Source organism: Chaetomium tenue (assembly GCF_020726465.1).
Source record: "Chaetomium tenue strain MPI-SDFR-AT-0079 chromosome Unknown F5144scaffold_2, whole genome shotgun sequence".
Taxonomy (NCBI): domain Eukaryota; kingdom Fungi; phylum Ascomycota; class Sordariomycetes; order Sordariales; family Chaetomiaceae; genus Chaetomium; species Chaetomium tenue.
The window spans coordinates 3,007,059-3,028,522 of record NW_027117330.1 but is presented as its reverse complement, the minus strand read 5'-3'; the positions used below and the strand labels follow the sequence as shown (position 1 = coordinate 3,028,522).

Here is a 21,464-nt window from a genome sequence, read left to right as displayed (position 1 = left end):
TGCGAGTGTGGCGAGGGACGAGAGACTGCCGAACACCTGGTAGTGTGGTGTTTGGCCCCACCGTTGACTCGAAGATGGGAGAGAACTGGAATTCGGACACGACGGGACTTTTACTCAGTTCTACACGGTATCAATCCCACGACTGCACGGCTTGCGAGGAGGATCCTCGACTGGCTGATGGACTCGGGGAGGCTGCCGATGTACAGCTTGGCCAGGAGGCTCGAGCTGGAACCGGCGGCCTGAAGCGCCCCCGTTCGGAGGCCAGGAGGCCTCCTCTCTTTGTATACGTAGACTCACCAGAACGCATCGTTCCTTGATTGTTGGTAGGGGTTTTTCACCCGGCCCGGGAGGGCACGGTTTTCCTGTACACTAAATAGCAGAGGGTCCGGCACGCCCTAGGGCATAGCGGAGTATGAATAATAATAATAATATGTGCCTGGCACGAGCGAGTTGATATACAGTTCCAGGTTAGTGTACCCACTGCTCGAGATGCGCATAGCATCACTAGCGTCGTTGGGGTCCAGGCCATTTGATCGTTCCCAAGCATCTGGGATGCCGTCGCCATCCGCGTCAGCCGGCGCCGTCCCCCCACGAATGGTGCCCGGGCCGCCCATGCTCGACTCGTCACTAATGAGAGCGCCGGACTTCCCCCAGCTCTTCAGTTGGTTGATGAGCGCCGTATCGACCCCGTCACGGACCGGCTTTGAGCAGCCGACACGAGCTGCAACATGGTCTACGGCTGCAGCGGGGGACAGCAAGTTGGCAGGACCAGGATAGTTGAACTTGCTGCTCTGGATAGCCATGTTCGAGTAGCAGGTGGTCGAGGCGCAGAGAGCGGCGCCGTTAAGAGCACCGTCTCTGTTGGAATCGTAGAAGTTGTTCGACACGTCTGGGTTGTGATTAGTCGGGATAACAGGCCGGTGCAGGGGGTTTCAAGGACAAAGTGAAAGACGTCTTACAGCCACGGAAGTTTGCATTTCCACGCGTAAACGCGGTCACGCTCGTGCTTGGACCCGAAATAAAGTAGTTGTTGATAATGTTGGCGTAGCTTGCAGCAGAACTATCACCGGCAATGTAGCCGCCACCGCCGCCCCAGTTGTAGATCACCTACAAGAACATATGTCAGAGTTCAAGGGTACAGATCATGATGGTGTGTTGTTATGATCTTACATTATTCTGGAAGTCATTGACGCCCTTGACCTTCGGGTTGCGGGTTTTGTTATCGATGTACAGATTGCGGAAGAGACTGATGCCGCCGTCGGTCTCCATGAGGCCACCACAAGAATGGGTCTCGAGCCCCTGAGCGATGATGGTATCCTGGACAGTAATGTTTGCGGCAGTGCCGCTAATGGAAAAGGTCTCGTCTCGGCCCCATGAAACGCTAACATGGTCGAATATCATGTCGTGACCCTCGGCGATGGTGATGCCATCCTTGCCAGACTGGCCTCCTTTGCCCATCCGGATGCGGATATATCGAGTGATGGAATTGTGGGCGTTGGACCAGGAGAAACCGTCGCCATAGACGGTGATTCCCTAACAAGTTTGTGAGCACGTAGGGTTGGAAACTATCGTGGAGTAACCTACATCTCCCGGAGCGGTTTGGCCAGCAATGTATGTGTTCTTTGAAACGACGATACGGGAGCTGATATTGATCACTCCACCAACGGTAAAGACGACGATCCGGTTGGCCTGCGACACAGCATCTCGTAGGGATCCAGAACCAGCGTCACTGTCGGTCTTGTCAGTTCCCGGGATGCAATATCTGGAGCTCGGTACATCTTGTGGCAATCGGCCTTACTTGAGGTTGGTTACCTTGTAAACTTGACCTGTACGACCTCCAATAGCGTAGCGACCAAAGCCCTCGGCACCTGGGAACGCAAGAAGCTGGGCAGCGGCTTCACCACACAGGAGAGCGGCAGCGGCAAGGAGATTTAGAGCGAAAGGCCCCATCGTAGGAGACTAATCATACAAGAGATGGTGACACAAGCTGTGAAACCACCTTGAGAAGAACATACTTCTATCACCGAGCTTTTGTAAGGCCTTATTCAGTATTGGAAAATGAGCCAGGGGCCCAAGTGTACGCTGGTTCCGGGGTTGGAGAGAATCACGGAGTATCATGTTGCGAATTCATTCCCCAACCGGAAATCGTCAAGGGCGGATTCTCCACAAACCAGGGTGTTTTGAGGAGCCAGGATGTGAATGCGGATGGGCGTTGTGCAAATCTCCCACCAACGATTGGTGGGATTCAACAAGTCTTGGTGTACCTTCGGTCCAAGTTACATGTAACTAATTAGGGTTCCATTCCGATAAATCCCCTGAATGTTGGAGGTGGAGACTCGAAAAACGCATTTAGGTAGCGGGTGATCATCTTATCTCGCGACAGAGGCTCCCGACTGGAGGAGTCCTGTGTTGTTTAGTTTTTCCCAGATTCGTGCTTTATACAATGCTGTTGTCAACTTGTCACTTCAATGTCAGCCCCAGATAGGTACCTAACTGGTATTTTTCCATGCCTCCAGCCATTGTTTTGGCCAGATAGCAACCCCCTAAGGGTCTGATAACCCGTTTTAGACTTAGTGACGAAGTGACCCGTTGCTTAACGTCACTGTCACAATTAGATTGAGGCAGATACGCCGTTTGGACAGTCATCAAACGTCAGTCATGGGGCCACTTCGGAACGAAACTCCATGTTTGGCAGACGGGCCACCGCTTGTAAGAAGCATGAGCCCAGTTAGACGCCGCTCAGGTTGAGCTGGGGATCGACAGGTGGATTGTGGTATTAGGATGCCTTACCTAGGTACATAGGTATTTGTTACACCTGGCCGCGGGGGCCTGGGGAAGAGCATGACAGTATAGGTAAGGAACGATTTCTGACTAGTAATTGTGACGTTGTTTTTGCGACAAAGGGACGCACTAATGACGGTAGACACACGATCTCCCAATATCCCCAACCTGCCACGGCGAGCGGAATCCCAAACAACACAAAGTCGACCAAAGCGAGTCCAAGATCCCTCTGCCCCATACCATCGGACCATCAAACCAAGCTAAGCCAAATACCCCCAATACCTTGCTCGACTAGACCTTTAAGCACCCTAAATCAAGCACCAAAAGTCAGCATCCACCCCAGCACATCAACCCCAACACCGAAGCTCAAACAAAACACTCACATAATCGCAAGTGCGCTGGCACTGCTTGCCATTGACCTTCTCAACACAGACCCCCCAGCGGCAGATGCCGTTTCCTTTGCAGGGGTTGGTGTCGCTGCAGTAGGCCTTGGCGGAACAGTAGTCGGCGTTCTTGTACCGGACGCAGTGGTAATCTTCGGCCGGCCACTCGCCAAAGTTGTGGCAGTAGTAGCCGTTGGCGCCCTGGGTGTGGCCCCAGTCGGTGTAGGGGTTGCATTTGGTGTTGTCGCCCCGTGCGGCGACGATGCCGTCGGCGAGGGGGGGCGGGGCAGGGCTGCCGAGGACGGCGGGGAGGGCGAGGGCGAGGAGGGTGAAGGCCTTCATTGTGATAGTGGTGAGTGGTGGGAAAGTGTGAGGGTGGATGGATGTCAAGTGCGGAGCTGAAGTTGTGGTTGGGAGTGATGATGGGATGATCTGAGGCGCTTGAAGTGAAGGACTCGACCGGTCTTAAATGCCAAAATATGCGCAAAGTTGTGAATGAGCATCGGTTGACATTATTCAGTCTTGGTCTTAGACTCTCCCCTGAGCGATCCAGTCACACAACAGACAAGCTAGTTCCGATCGCTAGTGCGCCCAGTGGCGGGTTAGGACCGACGGCTGACAGCCATCAGGATAACCAACTCCAATTTTCTGGAGAGAGGGGTAGGATAATAGACCAACACGTGTAGCCGTCACAATTCTTGCCAGCGGTAGGATACGGTCTTGGGTTCAATGACCTGCCCCAGCCTTCTTTGTCTCGGACACTGAGTTAGTGCGCAGCGAGTTTGGGCTGAAGCCTCCTCGTATTAACAACGCCACTGACCGCCATGGCCAATCTACGTAGACCTAGACAGATGAAGAGCGCTTTGGGACCGTGTAGCGCGGCACGCAGTTTCATCCCTTGCGGCAGTTCTCTCGCATGATGATTCTAGACTCTCAACCTAACGAAACAACACCAAGGGTAGCTTCGGGCTCCGATTCCATTCAAGAATATTTTCCTCGCGCCGAAGGGCTAAATCCGACAAACTGCATTAGCTCGCTCGATGCTCCCATTCGCGTGGCCCACTAATGCTCGTCCACGGTATTCACCGCAAAGGAGCAGTGGACAACTCTACGAAATAAACCACATGCTTGTGTGTGTGTGGCGCCCTGTTGCGTCTGTCAATAAACTGAATTGGGGATGGGTACTCGCTTGGACGCCTCCCTTGGTGCTGGCTGGCGCGACTATTTTCGAGCCCCTGCGAAGACTCCTTGTCCACGCCGTCCTCTTGATCAATATTAGTACGTAATTATAGCACCAACTCGTCTTGTTTTGTCAGAAAAGCCGGGCAGGTTGCGAGTTGGGATATCGATTTCGGCAACCTCTGCTTCACTGGTAAAAAGGGAAGTTAGTGTTGATTGGCGACGTTGTCCACTGCGAGTGAGTTCATTCATGGGTGTCCCTTAATAATGATCCCGTTTGCGCAGCAACTCAAGAAGATGCTACCAACCATTGGGCAAGGTACATGTCAATACGTTGAAGATGCAGCGAGCTGTTGGTGTACCCCTGGGCAACACCAAAGCAGACTTCTCATCCCCGAAGCTTGCAGCTAGGCTGTTCCAAGACTTCTGCCACAAAAGGGTACCTAACATAGGTAGTAAGCGGCCATGCATGCCACATCAGCTGTCCTTCTCGGTCAGGAAAGCGGAATGGACGAGAAGAGGTTTCAGCTACTATAGGCCGGAGCGTATACGGGGTCCCGGCTTTCGTGTCCCAGCTGTTGTCTAAGAATAACTCCTTCAGACAATGACACTTATTACACTGGCACCCACAAACGTGTGTTGTGATCAACTCGGGTGACAACATGAAGACAGTAATTGGCTCAGTTTCGATGACATCGAGAACTTTCCCAGTCGCCTCCATCGTTCTCAGGACTTCTTGTCCGTCCCCCCACAGGCGTGATAGTAACTGTAAATCTCATCCAGGGGTTGATCTGGAGCCGCTTGTGTTGCCGCGAGGCAGCTGGTGAGCCATTCACGCGAGAGTTTTGGCCCCCGAGGCAGGCGGCTGCGGCGGCCTCCTCAGCGAATAAATGGATCGATGCCAAGAAATGACTCTTCCCACTTCCCCGCTCATGAGAAAGAAGTGCGTTCCGGAGCCGTGAGTAAAGGTTACTTTATTGACACCTGGAAGCCAACATGGAGGTTGCCGGGTTGGCTCTCGGAGTCGTAGGGGTTGCCGGCATCCTCAGCACCCTCAAAGATGTGGCCGAGCTTTACTCTCTTTTTGTTGACTCGAGGAGCATCGGTCGGGACTATGAGATGCTTGATACGAAGCTGGATATCGAAAGGACCATGTTGCTCCACTGGGCCGACCGAGTTGGCCTCCTTCGGAACGACTACGATCCCCGGTTGGACATCCCTAATACCCAGGAGACGGTCGTCAGGGTCCTAGCATGCATCCGCACGCTTTTAACCGACACCTCCCAACTGAAGACAAGATATGGTGTTCAGACATTTGACGCCCCGGATGCGGAAACAGGGAGTGAAAAGACGTTGCCTGCTCTTGAAGATGCCACAAGGGCGGCCAGCAGCGCTCCGATGGAACGGCTGACCCGGGAGCTCGACAAATTGCGTTTGCGAAAGCAGACCCCTGAGCACAAACGCGCTGTGAAGAGGTTTCGTTGGGCCATCAGGGACAAGCAGAAATTTGCCGATCTCCTCGATGATCTTTCGCATTTCACCACCAAGCTCAACGACCTCCTTCCGGCCACCTCGGGCCCCTCTGTTTCCCAGAGCGAACCGTCACCCACCCAAGAGCTGGCTGCCCAGTCCAACATCAGCACGCGCGGTATTCCCCACACGGCTCAGGATGTGGTGGATCAAAAATACCAGGATAAGATCCTAGAAACGCTGTGGTTCCGGACCATGGAAGCGAGAGAGGAAGAGATCAAGCCCGCCCATGCCAAGACTCTGAACTGGGCACTTGAACCACCAGACGGAAAGGTGCAGTGGGATGATCTCTCCGAGTGGCTAAGATCAGGGGAGGACATCTACTGGGTGTCCGGGAAAGCCGGCAGCGGCAAGTCAACGCTGATGAAACGGCTCTACCACCACCCGCGCACCAAAGAGCTCCTCACCGAGTGGGCAAACGGTGGCCGCGTCACCCTAGCCAGCTTTTTCTTCTGGAACCTCGGCACCCCCGAACAAAAAAACCAAGAAGGTCTCTCACGATCCCTCCTCCACCAAATCCTCTCCCGACACCCCTCCCTCATCCGCGAAGCCCTCCCCGGCATGTGGAAAGAACTACACATCACCAAAGCCACCCCAAGCCTCCCCACCCTCACCGAAACCCACCACGCCTTCCGCACCATCGCCACCAAAACCCACACCCTCAACAGCAACAACAACAACAACCACAAATTCTGCCTCCTCATCGACGGCCTCGACGAATTCACCGGCGACCACCGCCACGCTATCACCTTCCTGCAAGAGCTAACCACCAACCCAGGCTTCAAAGCCATCATCTCCAGCCGGCCCATCCCCGCCTGCGTCGCCGCCTTCGAAGACCTCCCCACCCTCCCCCTCCACCGCCTCACTCACCACGACATCGCCACCTACGTCGACGCCACCCTTACCGCCCACAGGGCTGTTCAGAAACTGCTCAAAACCCGCCGGCACGCGGTCAAGGCGCGCTTGCTTACGCAGGCCATCATCGAGAAATCCACGGGCGTATTCCTGTGGGTGGTGCTCGCCTGCCGTGCGGTGCTGGAGGGTTTGGTTGATGGCGATGGTATTGATGCGGTGCTGCCGCGCGTGAATGAATTACCGCCCGAGCTGGAGGATATGTTCAAGTTGATGCTGGCGCGGGTCAATGAGCGGTACCGTGAGCAGGGCGCGTTTACGCTGCGGGTGTGCCATGCCATTTCCGGCCCGGATGGACCGGCGTGGAAGTATTTTGGAAACCGGTTGGGGGCGCTGCCGGTGGCGTTGTTGTGTCGGGAGGGGGCGGAGCCGGGGGTGGCGTTGGAGGAAGAGGATAAAGAGGAGATAAGGGAGGAGTTGGGAGGGTGGTTGGCTAGTCGGTGTGGGGGGTTGTTGGTTATGGGTGGGGAGGGCCATGGGGGGGTTGCGTGGGTGCATCGGTCGGTTGTTGAGTTTTTGAATGGGGATGGGGTGTGGGGTTTGGAATATCTCCGCGTTGATGAGGGCCGGCCGCGGATTCAGGCCGCGTTGTCGGTCTATGCTCTACATTCACTCATGCAGGACAATCACGACACCCGGATAATTTACAATATGTGGTATTGCGGGGCTCTTGTCGTTGGTGCCCGAGCTGACGCGGAGGACCCAGAAGGGAGGGATCACAGCCTCTGGCAAATCGGCCCCTATTTGCGCTGGCTGCGTCAAGTCGAACCGATGCCGCCTGGGACGGAGAGCCAGTGGCCACTAAAGAGGCTGCTAGTTCGTCATACAGATGCCAACCAGGGCGTTGCCCATGCCGCTCTGGTCCTCGCGGCTGAATCGGGCGCGATAAACTACATGAAGGCACATCCTGACTTTGGGGAGTTCTGCAAGCCGGGCGTCCATATGTCGTGCGGCTGCTTCCCGCTCTTCTACCACGCCGCGGCACACCCGCTGGGCTTCTCGATCATGTCAGCCCACCCGCCGGGGCCGCCGTCGGCGCTCAGGACAACCATTTCGTTCTTTCTCTCTCTGGGGGCTGACCCGAACATGCCGGTGGCGTACCGCCTGTCGGAGCCGGCTGGGCAAACGACGTACCTCGACACACCGTGGAGAGGCTGGATCGGTTGGGCCCGCAGTGTTTGGGCGGGCCCCGGCGATCGCGCGGCTGTTGCGGATATCATGGCCATGTTTCTGGCTGCCGGCGCTGATCCCACGGAAGAGGTTCCCGCCTGGATTTTGCCCTATCTTGCAGACCCAAAATATCGGGATACCTTGGCGGTGTCGGACGCACAGCTGGCCAGTGCGGTTAGCGCATTGCGAGGAGAGATGTTACAAGTGGTCCAGAAAGGCAAACAAGAGTGCAAGGAAGAGGACGGGCGGCCGTGGTTGCACTCCACGGCTCGAGGTACCGTTTATTGGGGTGGCGAGCCTGATATCGAAACGTGATTTTATCTTGTCTCATGACTGTAATTCCAAGATCAGGGGCATTAAATTAGATAGGTGGGCATTACTCATATATGTACATGTATGGCTGGGGCCAACGGGCATTGATGTGGATGACTGGGAGACGGCCTGAGCCAGGCTTCAACGGTCTCTGTCTTGTCCCCAAGCAACCACCTCGAAAGGAATTAAGGGCCTCTATTACGTACCAAGCTGACGCAGTATAGTTCAACCGCGTCTATGTAGGATGCTGAGCCGGAGGGCTACTCCTTTCCGTTTCCTAAAGGCCAAGGGCCCTCTTTTGAAACGTCGGGGACTTTACGATGCCATGTCCGCGGCCCTGTGCGACGCGCGGAATGATTATTGACAATACGCCGTGGTGTTGGGAGACGACCATGTTGAGCTACCTGATCTGTTGAGGGTGTGGACCGAGGCTTTCATGTTCGTTGAGGACATGAGTTGTGTCGTCATTTGTCAGCGTCAGCCGTCACGTTTTGTTGGGCGATAGTTGGGGGTCAAGGCGTCGTTTCATTGATGACAGGGAGAGGTCAGGGGGTCATCCGAAATATCTCAACTCTAAGTATATTATTGTATCCGAGCATTCACCACCAGACATTAAATAGTCGGGACGTTCAGAGCATAGGTAGTTCATCCGTTTCAACCAATTTCAAGCCGCCTCTCAGATCGTGCACATAACCAATAATTGCCACACACAGAATGACTCCCCTCATCGTCTTGATCACCGGCGGGAACCGCGGCCTAGGCCAAGGCCTCGTCAAGCTTTTCCTCGCACAACCCAACTACGTAAATACCCACCGTCGTTGACAAAGGACCGAATTAAATAGGCACTAACGCACGTTCAGACCGTCATCGCCGCAGTCCGGGACCCCAACCACCCAACCGCCCAAGCGCTAGCCGACCTCCCACAGGGCGCCGGTAGCACGCTGATCACGGTCCGCTACAACGCCAGCAGCGAGCAGAGCGCCACGGACGCCATTTCCGAGCTCCAGACAAAGCACGGCGTCGACCACCTCGACATTGTCGTCGCCAACGCCGGCATCTCGAAGCAGTGGCCGTTGGTCAAGGATGTCAAGCGGGCTGATATCCAGGAGCATGTCGAGGTGAATGTCCTGGGTGTGGTGTCGCTGTACCAGGCGACGAGGGAGTTGCTGCAGCGGTCTACGGTTGGGCCACGGTTTGCGGCGCTTGGGTCGATGGCGGGTGCTTTGAGGTGAGTTGAAAAACGAATGCTACGAGGCACAATTTCGAAAGTGACGCTGTAACTGACTCGGTGGATTGCAGGGAGCAACCTCCGGTGCCCAGTGGCTCCTACGGGCCATCCAAGGCCATGCTGAACTGGTACGGCATTCGCATCAACGCCGAGGAGGAGTGGCTTACGGCGTTTATTCTGGATCCCGGGTGGGTTCAGACGGAAATGGGCAACAAGGCGGCGCAGGTCTGGGGCGTGGCCGAGGCGGCGCCTGATAATATCAGTGACTCGACCGAGGGCATGTTCAAGGTTCTGACGACGGCCAAGAAGGGAACGCACGGTGGGAAACTTGTAGTGTACACTGGCGAGATTAAGGAATGGTGAGCTGAAGCCGTGTCGGCCTCTCAAGACTGACAACAATGGAGCGTTTGCCAGCATGATGCAGCTTTGATACAATTTTTGACAGCATCTTCGGGCGAGTTGCCGGCAACATGGATAAACCGCCATAGTTTAGAGTAAGAGATTCAATTTCTATCTAGAAGGATCTTACTCAAAGTATTCATATAATTATACGAGAATTAACTGTAAATAAAAAGTAATACTAATAGCACGGGCTGCAAGGGACCCTAGGAACGTCCTTGAATTTCGGCCCCAAAAGTCCCAAAGCTTGCGTTGATCGAAAGCTCTCGCAAAGCCCTATCTAGCCACACCACGTGCACCGACGCGCAATCCGCAGCGCGGCCGCAGTGGGCGTGGAAAGAAGGGCGATCCGGGACACGCAGTCGCCCTGGAAATCTCTATCGCCCACGCACGGACCCACGAGCTACCCGACCCACCCACAGTTACCCAGACGACCACGCCCCCCTGAACCCCTGAGTGGAGGCGGGATGGCCGGCCCTACTGCCCCAGTCCAAAGGGGAAGAAGTGGGCTAGAGCAGTCCCGACACTTGCCCCCCACCCCGCCCCTCTCACCCCCACCCTCCGACATAGAGGTTATCAAGAAGATGGTTGACGAGCTGGTGGGACTAGCAGACCCCGAGAAGAAAGGGACAGCCAGAGGCATGGGACAGGACCTGCTAGCAGCCGTCCGGAAGGTGCACAACGCGTCTCAGTCACAGACTGGAAACATCTCGCTTGCCAACCTCCGCAAGGTGGTGGCCGAGGAAATGAAGGCAGCCGTCAACGGAACCGGAGCCCAGGACAGAGGATCCTGGGCCGCAGTGGCCGCTCATGGAGCTGCCCCCTCTCAGCCGCAGCCTAACACGCCGACAAAGATAGTGCCGACCCGCATAAACAAGGAGATTCTAGTCAGAGGCAGAGGAATGCCAGCCGATCTCGCCAAACGCACCCCGCAAGAAACCATACAGGCCATCAACCGGGTGTTTATCAAGAAGGGAGCAGTTGCGGCCCGAAGGCTCCCCAGCGGCGATACAATCGTCACATTCCAGAACGCAGGCGCGAGAGATTGGCACTCGATGAACACCAACTGGATCAAGGAGGCTTTCGGAGAGCAGGCCGAGGAGAGCAAGAGAACCTTTGCAGTCCTGCTAAAGGGCGTGTGGAAGAAGGACCTCCAGGGGGTCACCGAGGAGGAATTCGGGAAACAAACAGGCCTCCACACAGTCGATAAAGTGAAGGTCAGAGTGCCGAGACACAGGGAGGCGACCCGGGCAACAGTGCTGGTTGCTTTAACCTCCCAGGAGGAAGCACGCAAGGCGTGCGACGAGGGAGTGATCTGGAAGGCTCAACTACTGGACTGCGAGCCTTACTGGGCTGCCCTCAGCCCAACACAGTGCTACAAGTGCTGGAAGTGCGGACACACACAACATCATTGCAAGGCTACCCCATTGTGCCCGCGCTGCGGGACGAAAGCCCATGGAGAGGGCGGCAGGGACGGCGAGAACCAGTGCCCTACTCACAAAAACGAAATTCCGCTCCGATGCCCGGCCTGCGGAGGAAGGCATCCGGCGTGGTCAGGAGAGTGCCCGGAGAAGTCGAGGACCCTCGCCAAGGCCAAGGAGGCCTACCAGTTCCGGCCACGGACTTATGAGACCGCAGCGGCGAACTCTGCCAGCACGGCCCCTACGAGCGCTCCCGCGTTTAACTTCGAGGGCGAGGAGAGGGACGACAACAGCTATCAGGTGGTAGGCAGGAAGAGGTTGAGAGGAAGACCGACGAATGCGGCTGCGGCCCAACGTCAGGCTCTCTTAGACCCCCAGCAGACCAGGATCAACTTCGAGGCTCCGAGAGTGCAGTTCGCAAACCCGGTAGTCAACGGTGTCTACACCGCCGCTCCGCCGCCCCGGGCGCCCGAACCGGCTACCGGACCAACGCCTGCCGTCGCCGCCAACCCTGCGGTCACTGCTACTCCGAACCAACGCGACCCCGAGGGGGACACTACGATGGACTCGATCACCGTCGCAGGCAATGAAAATTAAAATCCTACTCTGGAACACCGAAGGAAACAAGCAAACACTGGAAGTCTTGCTGGAGGAGGCCAAATACGACCTCTTGGCGGTGCAGGAACCGTGGATTAACAAGGAGACGAAGTCTACATACTGCCCCCGGAGCAGCAGATACCACCTGGTACACAAGCTCGAGGGGCGGGCAGCGATATACGTGAGCAAGAGGTTTGGGATCAAGCAGTGGGACTCCGAAGCCACCGAGAACTGGTGCCGTGTGTGGTTTTCAGAGGCAGACCTTGGAAGGGAGGGCCCCGGATTCGAGCTTTGGTCCATATACAACCCCCCCGGCGGCGAGAACGTACCAAGAGCCTTTCAGGGACGACCGAGGCCAAGCCACCCAGTAGTTCTGGCAGGTGACTTCAACTTGAAGCACCCACTGTGGGACGATTTCGGGCGCTACGACAGGGAGTCTGAAGACCTACTGCAGCTGGGTCTCCTGTGGGACCTCACCATCAGGACCCCAAGGGGAGCAACAACACGAGCCCCTCAGGGGCGACAGCGGGGCCGTCCGTCAACTATAGACCACTTCTGGACCTCGGGAAACCTCCAGACAACATACTACGGGGAGGAGTGTCGCGGAAAGTCAGACCACTACCCACAGGTGCTCGAGATCGAGGGGAGGCTGGGGCCGAAGCCAACCCAGCCGGACGGCTGGGCCTGGAACAAGATGGACAGAGAGAGGGTGAAGGCTGAATCAGCGTTGCTATGCAAGGCCATGGGGCTCACGGACCCGGGACCGGACGGACTACCGGCCAGAACCCGGACAGTCGAGGGTCTTGACAAAGCTTTCGATAGCCTGGTTGAGTGGCTCACCTGGGTCGCGGGGGAAAGCACTCCACGGAAGAAGGCGAGCTGCGGCTACAGCTCTCCCTGGTGGACTGTGGAGGTGCAGCAGGCCGCCCGGGAGGCCAGGAGAGCCGAGAGGTTGGCGAAGGAGATTAGGGCAGAGTACTGTTGGGAGGAGCTCAGCGAAAGGCTCAAGGACCTTGCCAGAACAACGCGCGAAGCACGGACGAGGGCTTGGAGAAACAGCCTACAGGAAGCAAGCGAGGCAAAGAAGCCCGATCAGATGTGGAGCTTGGAAAGATGGGCTAGGCTGCGGAGCTTTTTGCCGCCAGAACCACCGAGGCTGCCGGAATTTAAGGACTCTTCCGGACAGGTAACGGCCAAAACGCACGACCAGAAGGCCAGCGCGCTGGCCGAGAGGTTCTTCCCGGACCCACCGGCCAACCTGACGGACGTGGAAGACCAAGCCTTTTTGGGCAGCTGGAACCCGGGCTTCGACGTTGTACAAGCAGTGACGCCGACCGAGATCACGGAAGCGATAGGAAGAGCAAGCCCCTGGAAGGCGCCAGGCGAGGATTTGCTCCCGATGGGCCTTCTGAAGGCGTGCGGAGCACCGTTAGCTGAGTGCTCGCCCCTCTGGCGACAAGGTGTCTGGAGCTAGGATGGTTCCCGAACCGTTTCAAGAGGGCGAAGACTGTAGTACTACCGAAACCAGGAAAGGCTCCGCCGGTGTATCAGACCCCGGGGGGATACAGGCCCATTGCTCTGCTGCCAACCCTAGGGAAGGTAATAGAGTCAGTGGTCGCCAGGAAGGTCACTCAAACTGCAGAAGTCAACGGCCTCTTACCAGATGAACAAATGGGGAGCAGAGCACACCGCTCCACAGAGCTGGCTGTCCGGCTAGTAGTAGCCCAGGTCCAGGAGGCGTGGAGACAGAAGGGTGCGGCGTCCCTATTGCAACTGGACATCTCAGGAGCCTTTGACACGGTCAACCACACCCGACTGCTAGCAACTTTGCGAGAAATGGGCTACCCGAGGTGGCTGGTCCTCTGGACGAGAGACTGGTTGACTGGTCGAGAGGCCACCCTTCTTTTCGACGGCAAGACGGCGGCACCGACGGCAATTCGGGCAGGGGTCCCCCAAGGCTCACCCCTTTCCCCTGTTCTCTTCATCCTCTATATTTCCTCATTATACAAGCAGCTAAAAGACGAGCACCCTCACTTGGCTATAACGGGGTTTGCGGATGACACCAACCTCCTGGTGTTTGGTCGAAACCCCGAGGCCAATGTCCGGCAACTGGAGGCGGCGTGGGAAACATGCATGCGATGGGCGGACAGTCGGGGGATGAAGTTCGCCCCGGAAAAGAGCGAACTGATCCATTTCAACAAGGGACGACGGCAGTGGACAAACCAGCTGGAACTCACTAACCCAGGGGGAGGCACCAGCCCCGTCAGACCGAAGGAGTCTGCCAGGTTCCTGGGAGTCTGGCTGGACCGGAAGCTCAACTGGAAAGCCCACCTTGCGGCGGTGGAGAAGAAGCTGAGGACCCAAAGCTATGCCCTGTCGAGGCTAGCGGCATCGACGTGGGGACTGGGTCTAGCCAAAGCGCGAGAAGTGTACACAAAGTGCATCCGGTCAGCGCTGGCCTATGGCGCATCGTCGTTCCACATTCCCACGGATGTGGGAGGCGAACCGGTGAAGAAAGGCATCACCAAGGCCCTCGGGAAGGCCCAGAACAAGAGCCTGAGGATTGTGGCGGGAGCCTTTAAGTCTACCCCCATCCGTAACCTCGAGACAGAGACGTGGGTACCACCGTTGGACTTATACCTAAACAAACGGCTTGCAGATTTCGAAAACCGACTCCAACAACCCGATCTGGACGACGGCCAAGGCGGCAAAAAGACGGCGGGGAGCGTTATCCTTACCGCCGGCCGCAAGATACAGCAGAGACTCAGCTCGAGGAGGGGCAACAGGGGCCGACCGCGAACCTTGAGGCCTCAAGGGCCCACGGCGGTAGAGAGAGCCGCGGGCACGATCATGCGCTGGACGGGGGGAACCATAGACACGGACAAGGCAGTAGAAGAGGCCTGGAGAGCGAGGTGGTTAAAGGAACGGGACGGCAGAGCAATCACCAGGCCGGCGGACGACTTTGACCATCAGCGGGAGACGCTATTCCGGAACGAAACCCTAAGGAGGCATGACGGTCTCAGCAAGGCGAAAAGCTCACTGCTCATTCAAATCCGGACGGGAGCAATAGGCTTACGGGACTACTTGTTTACACGGGAAGTCCCGGAGGTTCTGACGCCTGCCTGCGAGTGTGGCGAGGGACGAGAGACTGCCGAACACCTGGTAGTGTGGTGTTTGGCCCCACCGTTGACTCGAAGATGGGAGAGAACTGGAATTCGGACACGACGGGACTTTTACTCAGTTCTACACGGTATCAATCCCACGACTGCACGGCTGGCGAGGAGGATCCTCGACTGGCTGATGGACTCGGGGAGGCTGCCGATGTACAGCTTGGCCAGGAGGCTCGAGCTGGAAACGGCGGCCTGAAGCGCCCCCGTTCGGAGGCCAGGAGGCCTCCTCTCTTTGTATACGTAGACTCACCAGAACGCATCGTTCCTTGATTGTTGGTAGGGGTTTTTCACCCGGCCCGGGAGGGCACGGTTTTCCTGTACACTAAATAGCAGAGGGTCCGGCACGCCCTAGGGTATAGCGGAGTATGAATAATAATAATAATATCAAGGGCGCAAGCATTGTGTGCGGTAAATTGATGAGGCCCCGGCCCCCTGCAAGCTCCCGCCTAGTTTTGAGTTTCCTCAGTGTCCCCCCCACTCCAACTTCCTACCGGATAGCCAGGAGAATCATTACCGTGAGAAGAAACAACCCCGGTTGTTGAGCGGGACGAAATCATTGGGTGCAGGAAGTTCCATCCTACCCGTGCCGGCATGTACACCTGCTGGGTGACGAGGAAGAATGCACGGCCGGGCAACTTTGGGAACCCGATAGACTATGTGCTGCACAGCTCCGGGTTCAAGGATTGGTTCATTGACTCCAACTACGCCTGGCCCTCATGATACACCTCGCGTCATTAATACTGCACTTGGTGAGCCTTCGTCATGACTGCCACATCGCTATTCCGAGTGCAAGAGCGTCATCCCAACATCCATCAGAAAGTCTCACCTTTCGGTCCCTCCAGCAGATATTGTTCTGTGGGCTCGAAATAAAAGAAAAGCAAAAGTCGTAAGTCGTAAGTCGCATTAGTTCGTCATGTGCAATATGGCCGTTGTAGAACTCCGCCGTTTTTTTTTTGCTGAACGAAGACGGCCCAGCTAGCTCAGGACGACTGAAAAGAAAAGCCGAAAGGTGTTGATGAATAGTAGGAATTGTCTAGCCCTAGATGGGAATGAGATTACGGGGAGCCTGGTACCGGCCGAGCATATCGTCGCTGAGAACACATGAGATGTCCCGGCAAACATCCCTAGCATACAGCCGGGTGAGCGTGAGGCCGGTCGCCATCTTGCCTGCCACGAAAGTCGAAGATCGCTTGTATTTTGGCGTCGCATACTTCTCGTACACGGCGCTGTGGTGCTTGCGTGGGTATTGGCAGGACTCAAAAGGCGTCTTGATGGGCGGTCTCAACTGGGTCAGCGTGTAGCCAGAGCAATGGAGATAGGCGAAAGTCTGGTAATCGTTAGGATATCCGGCCAATTTCACATCGATCGCATGATGGCGTGCCTGGGATCTAGGGATGACGCGTCAGAGGGTAAAATCAGGAGGAAGTGCCGCTCCTTGAAGGGGTACTCCTGTCGGTCGTGCAGATAGGAAACTGCCGAATCTGGTTTTGGTGTACTGGTTTCTTTTGGCCAGAGGGTGGGTGGAATCCAATGACGTTTCGGGAGCAGTGTGATACACAGTATTGCTGCACTGTGTTGCATTGACTGGGATCCCCCGCCTCCCTCAGAATGGTGCACAACCCAACCACAACAACTTACCCCCCGCCTCCCCAACCGGTTCGCAATGTTTCCGAACGACCCCGATATACCTGCGAATCCCGCATTACAAAAGCTCCCACCAGTGGCAACTAATCCCAGCGCCAAAGCACCCTCGGACTGTATCCAAACCAATCTGACAACCCGGGAGCGCACCCCGGTGGCTCAGTCGGCAAGCCAGGACGACAATCCAACACGGCCGCCCCCGATGCCCGGTCGAAACGAACACGGCACCCATACCCTAGAGGCTGGGTTGCCGCGTTCTGAAACAGAGCCCACCACGTCTGCCGACGATGGCGCGCTCCGGCGAGCCACGCCGACCAAGCTCAGCGGCATCCGTGACTCTGTGAGATGGCTGGATGACAAGACCGGCCTACGTACCACTGACACCGACTCCACAATTCGCGCTCTCAATCAGACAACTCTGTCAACACTGTCTACTATCGATGAGCTGAAATACACGTTGTCGACAGGCCTGCAAAAGTTGTCCCAAGACATCGCCAGTGTTAACAACCGCATCTCCGCGATGGACATGAGAAGCGCGGAACACCATGCGCAGCTCCAAACACGTGTTGGCGACGGTACGAGGCAAATCCAAGAACATCTAATGCGAAACAACATGAATAGAATCAGCCAGATTGATGCCGTTCGCCAATGCATTAATAATATTGGCCACAACTTGCACAACGGTTGCGGTCACCGTCATCTGGATTCTAAACAGGAACAACAAGAGGAGGTGACAACCCGCCTACGCAATGTTCGCGGTAATCTCCATGCCCAAAATACCACCTCAGTTTCGAAAGAAGGTGTGCGAATTGGCTCTAGGAATGGTTTCAACCAGTGCGCTCCGCCCCCCGAAGGCCGCGCGGGCGGTGCAAGTGGCGGCCCTGACCCATCAGATGATAACGACGACGATGGCGATCGACCTTGCCACCGTAGCTCACCCGGTACCTACGAGATCAAGTCCTTCCTGGCGTCGGGGGATGTCGACGAAGATGACCAGATGTCGAAATTTGTGCAGAAGAAGCTTCGCTGGGCCCGCTCGATGGGCATCATCGACGGCAGCATGGAGCCCAAGATGCGCCAGTATCCACTGCCTCTCAAGCGATTTCCTACTCTGAGCGAGGATATGCAAGGAATCGAGAAGTCTCGATCGATCTTGCTCGCCGCTACTCACCACCAAGATCAAGGGCTACGTAAGAAGCCTTACGAAGATAAGCGGTCTTACACGGTTGACAAGACATCTCATAAGTCCCCACGTTCTTTCCCTGGCAGCAGGTCCCACGATCGTTACTATAACAAGTACGATAGCTGTGACCGTGAGCAGTATAGAAAACATATCGACCTTCAAGGGGGTAACCGACGCAGGGATGACAGCGACCGAGACCGTGACCGGGATCGCAAGCTTGACGATCAAGATCGGCATCGCGATCGTGACCGTTATAAGCTTTGCGAGGACGCTAAGAATGTCGATTTTCGCCCGGCTATTGCTTCGGCCGAAGAAGCCGCCCCTGAAAACGACTCAGTGGTTCAAGCGAACCGCGTGGCAGTTAGCATTGCCGCCATAGCCAGAGACATCCCTACGTCTGGGTACAAAGTCAAGGACGCACCTGCAGGGCGTACGACTCAACCCGACGGCAGCGCTCTCGGCGGCTACACCCACCTGCGCATCGCAGCTCGCATCCAACCTGAGGGACCGAACGTGGAGATCTGTTTGGATCCGGTCGCCAGTCACTCTCTCATCGCTCGGCCTTTTCTCGAGCAGCTCAACTACCGTGTCGAACACCGCAAGGGCAAGATGAAAGGAGTCGGTGAGGGAAAGCGCAACCTAAGCTACTGGGCGACATTCGACATTTATCTTCCCGGAGTCGAGAACGGTGGACCCACTTTAAACAAGTTCACACATTCGGCATGGGTCGCTGAATCGTTGGGCCCCAATCTCCTGTTGGGCAACGGATTTCTGGACGCCTACGGCGCGAAGATCGACTACGAGACTAAGTTGGCTCACTTACAGTTGTTTGACTTCGTCCTCCCTTTCTCTATTTACGCGCATTTAACGCCCTGAACGAAATCCTGTTACCGGACTAGAAAGCAATGGTCCCAGTTCTAAACGTTGCACTGCTGTAACTAACACTTTGGGAGGATTAGTACGGAGGAGAGTAGTATGAGGAGAAAACAATGAAAAGACCACGTTAATACACAGCAAAAGCCCATCCGGGACGGTCAATATTTGTATCAGATTACACTTCTCCCTCTGCAGGGGCTTGGTGAAGCCGTCTGCCGATATGCCAATCCCCTGAACGTGCTACGATGACCCATTTATACCGTATATCGATGTTGCGTGTCCGCGCCTTGTTGAGCGGGTTCATAACGTCTGGTTGAGATTGTCTGTCTGTTAAGAGAATGACTAGCTTCGGCTGTCCAGCCCCGCAGCCGTGAAGGACTTTCGCCACCCACTTCGCGGACAGGGCGGTGAGTGTGAGGTCGGCAAACTCTACCTCCGTGATATTTAAGGTGACGAAGATTTACTTCTTCGTCTTCCAGGTAACTGGTGCCCCAGCCACAAAGACGAAATGGCCGCCGGTTTAGTGTTTAGTAAATGAACGGTCTGCTAGTGACGCATGCACGAATGTCTTCATATTAAGGTCGTGCTTCGAGAGGTCGTCGCCCCAAAATTCCAGGCCACAGTTGGGTATGGCGTTGAGGTTATTAATGTAAGTGTAACCAGATATGTAATCATCTAATCATCTGCAAATACTAACGTAAACCACTACCCAGGGAGCCTCCTAGTGGTGAGCTTGTCGTAGTAACCGTCTTCGTTGCCAGTGCTGTACTTTGCTTTGTTCCGCCGCGGTCGGCTTTGTATCTGGCGGGCTGGGGAATGGCTGAGGCCAGGAGAACCCTACTGTGATGGTGATTGCTTCAAGGCCTAGGAAGTCATTCAAACCTCAAACCTGCCACTCAATAAAGAAATCTAACATCTCGAGTCAAATTCTTGCGAACGCAATCAGTCACCGGTGGTGTAAGCCGGTTGGCTCGTTGTCGTATGTTTCGCGGCACGAGAACAGCCATTGTGGCTGCGAGTGAATAAACAAAGAATACCGAGGAGCCCGCATATGCCCCGCTCTCTTTTCCTCTCTTTCACATCCGTCACCCTCATTTTCTCCCTCCTTTCCTCTCATCCCAGACTTTCAAGTTGTCATCAATCCAGCATCGATCGACCCAACTTCCAGTAGAAATGGCGACCAACATGGTGACCGCCGACATGACGCCTTACTTTTCGCTCGAGGCCCCCGACCCCGCGATTGCCAAAGTTTTAGGCCAGAAGTATTGGAATCACTTGGCCATTCAGCTGGGACATTGGAACCCCATGAAGGTTATCATCATGGATGATGAGATGTTCCGCCTCATTCACATTTCGGTCAAGATCGAGCTCGCTCGTGAGATGAGGTAAGTTTGAGTTCTTCGCGCCGGGACTTTGCCTACCACGATCTGAGCTCACAATTTATATTGTAGCAAATTTTTGGGCGAGGACGTGATGTTTGCGCGAGACGCCGATAATCCCAAGGTCTGGATTCTTGGCCCCAAGAAACTCATCCGCCCAAACATCACCATCGCCGGCACTGTCCCAATTTGGGACCCGAAGAAGAAGCATATGCCGCCTCCGGAAATCAAGATTCCCCGTCCCCCAAATGCGTATATTCTCTATCGCAAGGACAAGCACGGCGCCGTCAAGGCCGAGAACCCTGACCTCCACAACAATGACATTTGTAAGTCAGGTGTGCGATGTTTTATGATCCGTGAGCTCACACTTTACAGCGGTCATCACGGGCACCATGTGGAAGAGCGAGACCCCTGAGGTTCGGGATAAATACCACCAGAAATCACAGGAGATCAAGGCTCGGATGCTGGCGCTTCACCCCAACTACCGATATGCGCCTCGCAAACCGTCTGAGATTCGCCGGCGTGCAACTCGCCGGGCGTCCGACGTTACTGAAATCCCCCCGATTCAACCTTACTATTCCCAGTCTGCCTCTCCCCGTGTTCAGGGTTTCGAGCACAGCGCGCACTACAGCGCTCAAGCCAACAACGACAAGGCGGGTATCAGACCCAATAGCGATATCACCCGTCGAATTCCCAGTGCTCAGCGCTTCTTGCCCCCGGTTGTGCAACCCGGCTGGACGCCCTACCATCTGCTGCCTGGCGCCAACGAGTCCATTGAGACCACTCTCGCCCAGGAGGCACCGGCTGAGGAGATCGTGGCCCTAGTTGATAATGCCCTCGACATGAATGGTGGTCAAATCCATGCACCCACTCTCGAGGAGCTCATTGATAATTGGGACGTCGAGGCGGATATTGCTCGGATTTTGAACGAGATTTAATTTTGCGATTTTGCAATGGTCGGAATCCAAACCAGCGTCGCCCACGGACTTGAATCGGTCGACCTGCGACATCCAGAGTTGCCGATTCCACGGCCGAGCAGCAATGAACACGTATTCAGAAGCACCACTGAACCCGGAAAGCCAAAAAAAAAAAAAAAAAAAAAAAAAAAAAGGTGAAAACAAAACCACAAAAACAGGTCAGGACCCATCTCCCCATCTAACGGTGGACAGCAAGCCGATTCCCTGGTTCCCCGATGCTGACATTCGCTTCTCGGCAGATTTCAATGCAACACCCGTCTTATCCATGGCCCATCTCCGACTCCATCGAACTAAGACTGCCCTCTACGTCTTCCCTTCAGCTGATT

The 21,464-nt window shown here is 55.7% G+C and overlaps 6 protein-coding genes across 6 annotated transcripts; 4 read left to right on the top strand and 2 right to left on the bottom strand.

Moving 5' to 3' along the window:
- Positions 1 to 395: 395 nt before the first annotated feature.
- F5144DRAFT_618741 (fibronectin) lies at positions 396 to 1,950 on the bottom strand (the record flags this gene model as incomplete). The annotated part of the gene is made up of 5 exons (XM_066791935.1): positions 396 to 889; positions 960 to 1,107; positions 1,171 to 1,533; positions 1,585 to 1,729; positions 1,799 to 1,950. The coding sequence occupies 5 exons, from the start codon at positions 1,948 to 1,950 to the stop codon at positions 396 to 398; spliced, it is 1,302 nt and encodes a 433-aa protein (XP_066646683.1).
- A 924-nt stretch (positions 1,951 to 2,874) lies between these two features.
- On the bottom strand, positions 2,875 to 3,624 carry F5144DRAFT_562631 (uncharacterized protein). The gene is made up of 2 exons (XM_066788333.1): positions 3,165 to 3,624; positions 2,875 to 3,089 (listed from the first exon to the last, which is right to left on the bottom strand). Exons 1-2 carry the CDS (start codon positions 3,504 to 3,506, stop codon positions 3,081 to 3,083), a joined length of 351 nt encoding a protein of 116 aa, XP_066646682.1. The 5' UTR covers positions 3,507 to 3,624; the 3' UTR covers positions 2,875 to 3,080.
- A 1,715-nt stretch (positions 3,625 to 5,339) lies between these two features.
- On the top strand, positions 5,340 to 8,626 carry F5144DRAFT_641863 (uncharacterized protein; the record flags this gene model as incomplete). Its single annotated transcript, XM_066792784.1, has 2 exons — positions 5,340 to 5,588; positions 5,892 to 8,626. The coding sequence occupies 2 exons, from the start codon at positions 5,340 to 5,342 to the stop codon at positions 8,268 to 8,270; spliced, it is 2,628 nt and encodes an 875-aa protein (XP_066646681.1). The 3' UTR covers positions 8,271 to 8,626.
- Positions 8,627 to 8,823: 197 nt separating this feature from the next.
- F5144DRAFT_527311 (uncharacterized protein) lies at positions 8,824 to 10,047 on the top strand. The gene is made up of 3 exons (XM_066786851.1): positions 8,824 to 9,068; positions 9,128 to 9,495; positions 9,567 to 10,047. The coding sequence occupies exons 1-3, from the start codon at positions 8,982 to 8,984 to the stop codon at positions 9,856 to 9,858; spliced, it is 747 nt and encodes a 248-aa protein (XP_066646680.1). The 5' UTR covers positions 8,824 to 8,981; the 3' UTR covers positions 9,859 to 10,047.
- Positions 10,048 to 18,308: 8,261 nt separating this feature from the next.
- F5144DRAFT_467556 (uncharacterized protein) lies at positions 18,309 to 18,518 on the top strand (the record flags this gene model as incomplete). Its single annotated transcript, XM_066784999.1, has 1 exon — positions 18,309 to 18,518. A coding segment is annotated over one exon (210 nt), but the record flags the coding sequence as incomplete, so codon positions are not given.
- A 1,437-nt stretch (positions 18,519 to 19,955) lies between these two features.
- Positions 19,956 to 21,099, top strand: F5144DRAFT_590478 (uncharacterized protein; the record flags this gene model as incomplete). The annotated part of the gene is made up of 3 exons (XM_066790159.1): positions 19,956 to 20,167; positions 20,234 to 20,487; positions 20,537 to 21,099. The coding sequence occupies 3 exons, from the start codon at positions 19,956 to 19,958 to the stop codon at positions 21,097 to 21,099; spliced, it is 1,029 nt and encodes a 342-aa protein (XP_066646678.1).
- Positions 21,100 to 21,464: the final 365 nt, after the last annotated feature.

What these genes read in the sequence shown, in the direction of transcription:
- F5144DRAFT_562631 (XM_066788333.1), bottom strand. Translation starts at nt 3,506, where the DNA reads ATGAAGGCCTTCACCCTCCTCGCCCTCGCCCTCCCCGCCGTCCTCGGC.
- F5144DRAFT_527311 (XM_066786851.1), top strand. Translation starts at nt 8,982, where the DNA reads ATGACTCCCCTCATCGTCTTGATCACCGGCGGGAACCGCGGCCTAGGC. An exon ending in TCCTCGCACAACCCAACTAC is followed by an intron (nt 9,069 to 9,127) that starts GTAAATACCCAC and finishes ACGCACGTTCAG; the next exon opens with ACCGTCATCGCCGCAGTCCG. An exon ending in TCGATGGCGGGTGCTTTGAG is followed by an intron (nt 9,496 to 9,566) that starts GTGAGTTGAAAA and finishes GGTGGATTGCAG; the next exon opens with GGAGCAACCTCCGGTGCCCA.